General features: G+C 57.7%; 1 protein-coding gene across 1 annotated transcript; it reads right to left on the bottom strand.

Annotated features, from left to right (window-relative positions):
- Positions 1 to 4,927: 4,927 nt before the first annotated feature.
- On the bottom strand, positions 4,928 to 8,369 carry LIN7B (lin-7 homolog B, crumbs cell polarity complex component; the record flags this gene model as incomplete). The annotated part of the gene is made up of 5 exons (XM_079724242.1): positions 4,928 to 5,037; positions 5,382 to 5,545; positions 7,448 to 7,519; positions 7,795 to 7,913; positions 8,333 to 8,369. The coding sequence occupies 5 exons, from the start codon at positions 8,367 to 8,369 to the stop codon at positions 5,016 to 5,018; spliced, it is 414 nt and encodes a 137-aa protein (XP_079580368.1). The 3' UTR covers positions 4,928 to 5,015.
- Between the last annotated feature and the right edge of the window lie 500 nt (positions 8,370 to 8,869).

The following is an 8,869-nucleotide window of genomic DNA, read 5'->3' as shown; positions in this document are numbered from 1 at the left end:
GGTGGAGATGAAGGGAGGTCTCCTGAGCCACTCCCTCCACACACATCAGGTCAGACGGGTCCATCTAGCTGAGCCGAAAGCAGGAGGGACTTTTACTCCTTCCCTCCTTTCTTTCTTTCTCTTCAGGCAGAGGCATAACCGGTTCTCAGAGTGGATAATTTCCAGCTCCACCCAATATTCGGACTGTGTCTGAAGCCTGGGACTGGGGCCTTGGACTCCTGGGAGGACAGGAGGGGACTGGGGACCCTGGGACCTGGGAGAGGAGGCAGCTGGGTGCCTGTAAACTTGGGTCTTTGAAGAGGTACATCTGGGAACCTAGACACCTGAATCCCAACACTCAGAGGTCAGATTCAAGAAAATGTTTATAAGAGGGCAGGCCAGACTTAGACCAAAACCCAACATGGTATCTAAAACCCAGAATCTACTCATGAGATGCAACTAGGGATGTTTTAGGGAGGCTGCTCTAGAACTTCAAATTCCCCGAGAAGGAAACAAAATTCAGCTAGGCTGGGTGTAGAATCTAGAAGGCCACGTGCAAGAAGACACAGTACAGAGTGCAGAAAGGACATACACTTCCACATTTACAATGTGCTTGGGGTAGGATCCACACATGGGGCCAAATAGAAGGGCATATTCTAGAACCCAGGTCTGGAACTTTGAACAAGCCAAGAGCAATCCAATAACTTAAAAGAGTGTCTGGGTCACCCCAGAACCCCAAACACAGAGGGGAGGGTAATGATATCTAAGAACAGACCCGATGCAGCACATAACAAACCTAAGTCAGGAGACATAATCTAGACATAAGCTAGAACTCAGAACCTACCAGGGATGGAGGTATAAAGGTATATTTTATCTTTACAGAATAAAGCAGAGATCACATGCTTGGTTTTTTCATGCATCTAGATAATGTTAGAACTCAGAGGGCAGAATATATGCTCTAGAATTCAGAACATGCCCTGGAGGCAAAGGAAAACCTAGAAAATAGCAAGGAGTTTGCCTGGAACTTAGAATCGCCTGGGGGAAGATGCAGAAAGATGCATTCTGGCAATTGAGAATTTCCTGGCATAAGGACTGAGCTGGCAAAGGGGGTGGGGATGGGGGTGGTGTGTTCTAGAAATGAGGACATTTCTAGGCTGAAGACTCCAAAAGAGGAGAGAGCCTAGAGCATGTTTAGAATGTTGAAGTGGCAGATGGAGGAAGCCCCCAATCCACCAGGGGACAAGTTCTAAGCCAAGGTCACACCAGGGAAAAGATGGACAGAGAATGGGAATGGATGAGCCGAGAACATAGAACCTGAGGAAGGAAGATGCAATACAACACTTCAGTGGGAATCCTCGAGATTTAAGACTGTAGAATTGGATGGAATCTAAAATAGGGAAGTGCAGGGACTTCCCTGGCAGTCCAGTGGTTAAGACTTGGCGCTTCCACTGCAGGGGATGTGGGTTCGATCCCTGGTCACGGAACTAAGATCCTGCATACCACACAGTGCAGCCAAAATAAATAAATAAAAAATTTAAATATAATAAAATAAAATAGGAAGTGCATTCTAGAATGGATAGCACAGTTTGGAGAAAGGCTAGAGCACATAAATGGAACACACATATTCTAGCACTTAGAATGCCCCTGGGAAGAGAATGGAATCTAGAACAATGCCAAGGATGTGGCTAGAACCTAGAACACACCCAAAATGAAATTTTAGAAGAAAATAAGCAAGGACTGGCTTCTTAAAAATTGGAACATATCGGGAATTCTCTGGTGGTCCAGTGATTAGGACTCTGCGCTTTCACTGCTGAGGGCCTGGGTTCAATCCCAAGTCGGGGATCCAGCAAGCAGCATGGTGCAGCCAAAAAAAAAAAAAAAAAAAAAAGCAACTTGTCGAAGGGGAGGAGGGTGAGATCAGAATTTGGCTTGGGAGCATTAGCTAGATATTTGAATTTACCTGGGGAAAGTCATGCCTCGAATTTAGCATCTAGCCTAGACTTCAGAACAGTACCTTGGGTGAAAAAGGAACAAAGACATTGACTGGGAGTGTTCTAGGATTTAGGAAGAATCTAGAACACGAAGCATTGCCAGGGCGCATGTTTAGGTGGAAATGTGGAAGACAATTCTAGATCACAGAATGAACCTAGGCCATAGGACACATCTGGAGGAAGGGATGTATGTTTGGCTCACCAGTCTGAGAGTGTACTCGAAGGATGTGACATCACGATATGAAAAAATCGTGAGCTGGAAACATCTCAAGAAGCTGGGTCTCAGGGGAGAACGTTGGAAACTCCAGGGAGCCCAGAGCCTGAGATGATACGGAGATGAAGCAGGGGTTTTTCAAGGCCACCAGAGATGTCAAGTTGATGGGCAATTGTGAGGCTGTAGGGACTTGGGTTCAAAAGAGTAACAGCTGAGTGGCTAGATACTTGGGGTGGTGGGTGGCAGAGCTGGGGAACTGCACTCCTGAATCGTTGTGGAGGCCAAAGCCAGGAGATGGAAGTTTGGAGCCTGAGTTCTTGTTGGATGGAGGGCCGGGGTAAATGGCTTTGGTGAGCAGAAGAGAAGGTGGGGTCTGAACTCCTGGGTCCCTGAGGGGAGGCAGGATCAGGGACAAGGCATCTAGGTCTCCAGGGGGCAGCGTGGGTAGAAGCCAGAGAATTGCATTAAGAATTGCATTCTGAGTCCCCGAAAGGAAGAGAGTCATGGCGCCTGAATCCCTAAGGGGGCAGATGCTGGGGTGCCAGGTGGATGGGTATATTTGTCTGAGGGGCACAGGGGCTGTTGAACTGTCTCTGAAGGGAGCAAAAGCTGGAAAACTGGGTTCCTAGATCCTGAGGGGGTGATAGCTACCAGCTGGGGCCTTTAGCCAGAGGAAGTGAGGACTGACAGGGCTCCCAGAGCCCGGTGGGATCTGGGTCCCCAGATGCCAAGATCCCTAAGGTGCACCAGACAGGAACATTCAGAAGCCCTGACTCCTCAAGTAGAAGCTGGGGTCTCCGAAACCTGGGTTGTTGAGGGTGGAGCTGAGAGCCTGGACAGCGGAACCCTGAGGCCCGGGCGCCCAGGTCGGGGAGGGCCTGGGTATCCCCAGGTCAAAGGCGCGGCGGGGGAGATCCCCGCGCCACCGGCGCCGCCTCCCCGGCGGCAGCAGCAGGAGATGGGGGACGCGAGGCTACCGAGAACGGTGACCATGGACAGCTCCAGAGCGGGCCTGTGTCCAGGGCGGCCGCCGAGCCGTCCGAGACTGAGGGACTCGGCCGGCTGTTCAAGCCGGCGGACCAGAGATGGGCAGACTGGGTGCGCGAATAGGGGACTATGCGGACGCGACGCGGGGGGCGGCCGGCCCTAGCTGGGGGAGTCTGACACAGCTGCGGCCGGTGTCTGGAGCTCCCAGGACTGGGCCGAGGAGGAGGATCTAGGTCCAGAGGGGCTTCCTGGGGCTGACCTGGGAAATCCAGGCTCCTGGGCCCCGGAGGAGGCGCAAGGCGGCAGTACGCCTGGGATTCCAGGGTTCGGTTGGGGACTCTGAGAGCCGGGAGGGGCACGCCTGAGTCTCTGGGGTCGGGCTGTGAAATCTGGGCTCTGAGGTCCCGGGGGATGAAGAAGGGAATCCAGGATCTAAGGGAGGCGGGGGAAGCTCGGCGACGGGTCCCCGGGATGGGCGCTGCCAGGCGGGCCGGGCTGGGCTCTTACCTACCTGGTCCGCGGCGGCTGCGGGCGGAGCTGGGCTGCAGGAGGGACGTGGGGTGGGGTGGGGGGACCGGGCGGGGCCCCTGGCGGCGGCCGGGGCCCGGATCTGTGGCTCCGGAGCCCTGTCTCCGCCGCTCGCGCGGGCTCCGCGTCTCTTGCTCCGGCTTGGGCGCTGGGGACCCCCCCTCCCCTTGACGGTCTCACAGCCCTCTACTCCCTAAAATAGCCCCCTGCCCCTTTCACCGTTCAGCCTCCCCCCGCGAGGCCGCAGCCGCCAGATCCAGGGGTGCTCACCAGCGCCCCCCAAATCCCACCTTCCCCCGCCAAAAAATTCCTCCTCCCTCCTCCGCCCCCTGCAAACCAGCTCCGGGGCGGTCGTGGCCCCTTTAACAGGAGACTGACAGACGGGGCCGCGTGGCCAATGGGAGGTGGTGTCTGCGCCGGCCGGCGGCTAAACCCCGCCTCCGCACTGCCCGGGAGGGGTCTCACGGGCGGAGAGCGGTAGGCGGGGCTCAAGGTGAGACTGCCAATAGGCAAGCGGCGTGCGGCGGCTGGGGCGGGAGGCGGAGCCCGGCAGGGGGATGATGTCACCTGGAGCGAGTGGCGCGCGGCGTGGAACGCGAGTCGCGACCCTGGATTCCGGCGGTGGCGCGCGCCGGCCCTCGCGCCGCACGGGACAGGAGAGTGGGAGTAAAGAATGGATTTTAAGGCGGGGGCAGTTCCCGGAGACACGCGCTCGGGTTGGAAGGTGGGGTGAATGCCGGGTCGGCTAGCGCACCTTATTCTGCACCCCTTGCGCCCGCCTCAGGAACTGCACGTGGCACCTCCACCCCCGCCTCCCACTCAGACGATTACGCGGCCGGGAGGGCTCCCCCGGCGGGCTAGGCTAATGGTTCGCTCCGCCCCGCCCACACAGAGGCCGCCCACTGACTTCTGCGCGTTTCAGGCCTCCTCTGTCAGACCAGATACAGAGGAAGGGGGCTTGGCCTCCGCCCTCAGAATCTCTGAAAGGTAGGGGGATTTGTCTTCAGTTCTGACCCAGCGCTCAGACCCAGACCGGGTCCCAGCCTCCAGCCTGGACTTGCCGCTAGGAAGCCGGCCAGCTTCTGCCTTCGGACCTGGGGAAGAGTCTCAAGCTCCGCTCTCAGACTCTGGTCTGAGAAAAGGGTCTGGTCGTGACCTCAGCTTCTCTCCTTCTCCCACATCTCCAGACATTCTAACCCCCGGATGCAGAACAGACACAGACACTCAGTGAGGGTCAAAGATCTTTAAATAAGGAGCTGGTGACAATAAATACTGTACAGGGGAGGGGGTGAGGGTGAGGGTCCAGATCTGTGGTTTCAGCCTCGAGACTCCAAGGACCTAAAAGCAGGGTGAAGAGAGGGGAGCCAAGCTCAGGGGAGGGGACCGGGGGAGGCATGGGAGAGATCCAGGACTGGGGTTCCAGAGCCAAGAGCCCAGGGAAGTGGGCTGAGGGTTCCAGAGGGAGTAGGTTTCCGATCTCGGGATGGGAGTGAGCTAGGAGTCCCTAAGGTATTTAGTCAGAACGGCTTGGAGTGAGAGCCTGGGTCAAGGGTCAGAATCCCAGGGAAAGGAGCCAGGGCTGGAGGTGGCAATCAGGGCCTCAGAAATCATTGGCCTGGTTTGGGAGTCTGGGGATACCGGAGGCAGTGGAGGCCCCAGGGGTGTGGTGGCAAAGGGCTCACGAGTAGCTCTGATGTTGCTGGCGCCGCCGGGCAGAGCGCATCTTCTCAAAGCGGGCCTCCATCTCCTCCAGCACTCGAGGTGTATAGCGCACCACCAGCTTCACCGAGCCCTGGGCAGCCTTCAGCAACTCCACTGCCTTCTCATGCTGCTCACCCTCAACGCTCTGCAGGGGCGGTGCAGACAGCTGGGCCTGGGGCCCACCACCCTCACCCTGCCCCCACCCTGATACCAACCCCAAGATGCCAAGGCCTCATGTCCTCATGAGAGAGTCACTCTTGGCTCAGAGTCCTCCCCCAAAACCTTCCAAGTTCCCCATGTCAGGGACAAGCCCCATATGCCCTCAGTCACCGAGCTAGACCTCTAGACTCATCTTTATCCCCTCCCTCCCAGCAGCCCGATGATCTCCAGCCCCATCCCTCCTGCCCTGACTCCCTCTTCTTTGTCCCCACCACCAGGCCCCAGCTCAGACCTCATCCTCTCCCCACTGGACCTCACCCTAGCCTCCTCCTTGGCCTTCTGGCCTCCAGTCTCTTCCCTCAGTCTATCCCCCGCAGAGTCCCAAAGGGGTCTTTCTATGTCTCCAGGCTGAGCCTATCCTTCCCCTACTCACAGCCCTCCCATGGGTCCCCAGGAGGCTTGAGACAAAGTCCCAGCTTCTCAGGCGGGCACTCAGTCCCTGCATGACTGGCCCCAACCACCTACCTAGTCGTGCCTCCATCTACTCTAAGCACAGTGATTTTCATCACTGGCACGCCCCAGTCCTTCATCAGAACCAAGCCCTTTCTCTTCACCTCGTAGGAGTGCAGAGTCACAGACCCTACCCACAACACCCTCTGCCAGTAACACCCTTCTCCACCAGCTCCTACTCATCCTTCAAAACCCAACTCAAATATTCCTTCATCTGCAAAAACTCCCCTCATCTACACTGGTCTGCTGCCACATCTGGGCTCTCACAGTGCTTTGTGCTTCCTCATTATCTCCTTGGTTTAGGACTGTTTCAGTCAGGCTCTATCTCCCTCACCAGAGAGGGACTCCTTGAATGTAGAAGCAGTGGCCAATTACTCTCAGGGTCTGCAGCAAAGCCCAGCACAGGGCCGGACACAGAGGCAGTGCTCAGTGTGTGTTGAGTGAATGTGAAAAACAGCGACTGTGCTACCTTGGGTAGGCTGTGACCCCAGCCAGCCCTGCCTCAGCTCCCCACTCACCACGCCATTCACTGACAGCAGCTGATCCCCACGCTTGAGGCCTCCGTGGCGGTCAGCCACACCTCCAGGTATGACACGGGAGATGTAGATGGGCGAATTCTGCTCCTTGCCCCCCATGATGTTGAAGCCCAGGCCCTCATCCGTCTTGGGCAGTTCCACTACCCTGGGATGTGCGTGGCCCTCACTGGCTGTGAAGGCGGCCACCGTAGCCTGGGAGAGAGAAAGCCTCAGGAGGTGAGGGCCCCTCCACGATGCGTATGCGGACTAGGGAGGAGGATCTGCGTCAGGGAGAGGGATTTAGGCCAGAGAGCTTCCCTCAAGCACGGGGCATCTGCCACAGAACTCAACACAAGATCACTCCGTAGTGACAGTACATCCCTTTTAGTCACTTTGGACACTTCAGACTGTCAAAGAGAAGGTCTCCATTTGGTGTGCATGCGTTTTGCATACTCAACACTTGTCAATATCGTTTTTTAACAGAGGGAAACAAGGCCTGGACAGAGCTGAGAGCCTCCAGCAAGCAGCAAGAAATAGCATCTAACTGTAGTTTAATAAGATTACAGTGTTGAACGCTAGTTCCCTGTTTTCATTGGTTATCTTCTAGTCAGGCATTCGGTACTAGTTTCCATTTGTAGTTGCTAAAAATGTCTTTTTTTTTTTTCCTAAAGATGTCTTTATATGACACAAACTAAAAATGTGAGATTATTTAAAATACATTATAAATAAATCATAGCAAGTGTGGTACATAGATATGGCAAAAATCACGAAGCAGGAAACAGGAATGAATGACATTAGGTAGATATTGAGCTAGCCCATGCGATTCAGTGGATACCATGAGCAGCGGGCTGGGGGGCGCCTACCTTGGCTGTGGCGTGGGCCCGGATCTCAGCACTGCCGGTGATGTCCAGCGTGTCATAGAGTTGCTCATACACCTGGTGAGGACGCAGCAGCATCAGGGAGCCGCCAGACCCCTCCTCCCTTCAACTCAGGAGTCCAGGCCCCCAGACCCTCCCACCCAAGGATCCGCCCCTCCCCCGCGACCCGGAGGCCGCGGAAACTACAGCTCCCAAAGAACCCCTGAGCTGAAGCGCGGGCACCCCATGGAGGGCCGCCCCGGTAGCTGCTGGGAGGCGTAGTCCCCGGGCTCGGGGCGACCAGGAGGAGGACCACGGCCGCCCGCTTGTGCTCGGCGCCGCGTTGCTCTCACCTCCCGGATGGCAGAGCAGAAGCGGCTCTGCAGGACTCGCTGGAGGGCCTGCAACTTCTGCGGGGGCAGCTCCCCGCTGCGCTGGAGCCGCTCGAGGAGCTCCACCGCCCGGGACACGTCTGCGGGGCGGGGGCGGGGCGCACAGACACATAAGAGTCAGAGACGTGAAGACGCAGAGAAGGACGGAGAGATGCGGCCAGAGACCAAGTAAGGGCGAGCGCAGACCCCGGGAAGGACAGCAGAGTCCCAGTCGGACACCCGCAGAGTCGCCCGTGGCAGAGAGTGCGGCTAGTCGGGCGCCCTACGTCCCCAGGATCCCCATACACACCCAGGCAGGGGTGTGCAGCGGGCGCCCCCTCTCTGGCCCACTAGCCCACGGACCCTCCCACACCCACCGACTGTCTGACTCTCGGCGCCCCGCCCCGCCCACCCCCGCTGGGCCCGCCCACCCGCCCGGGCCTTGCAGGGGGAGGGGCAGGGGACCGGGCTCCGGGACGGAGGCCGGCGCGGGGTGGGCAGAGGCCCCTGGCGCACTTACCCCGCTCCAGCCCCAGCGGCTCCACCAGAGCAGCCATGTCGGCGCCGCCGCTGCGAGGCACCCGCCTGGCGGTCGCCGGCGAGGAGGGCGGGGCTGTTCGAGGCCACGCCCCTGAGACGAGCGCCCCCTGCGGAGGCGAGGCCCAGCGAGCGCACCGTCCCATCTGCTACTGCTCGGGTCTCGCTGCCCTGCCCTCAGACCCCATCGGTCTGTTGGTTGGGTTTGTGACCCCTCCTACTGCAGCCTCTGTCTGCACCGCCTGCCATCTCATCTGTCCTGCCCGCCACACCTGTCTGTCTCCTGTCTGTCCCTTTTTCCCACATTCATTGGACAAACTATGTTAAACATCTGGGCCCAAGATCATGGACACTATGGTGAGCAGGGCAGATAAGCCCACTGCCCTCCCGGAGCTTAGTCTATGGGTGGGCGGGGGGGCAGGGTAGACAAGCAACTATGGCTGTGATCAGAATTGGGAGGGGGGAGGTGACGATCTACGAAGGGCACTGACATAGAGCCCTTGGAGGTAAGATCATCAAG

The sequence above is a fragment of the Hyperoodon ampullatus genome (assembly GCF_949752795.1).
Source record: "Hyperoodon ampullatus genome assembly, chromosome: 18".
Taxonomy (NCBI): Eukaryota; Metazoa; Chordata; class Mammalia; order Artiodactyla; family Ziphiidae; genus Hyperoodon; species Hyperoodon ampullatus.
The sequence above is the reverse complement of the archived record's forward strand: the minus strand, read 5'-3'. Positions and strand labels throughout refer to the sequence as shown.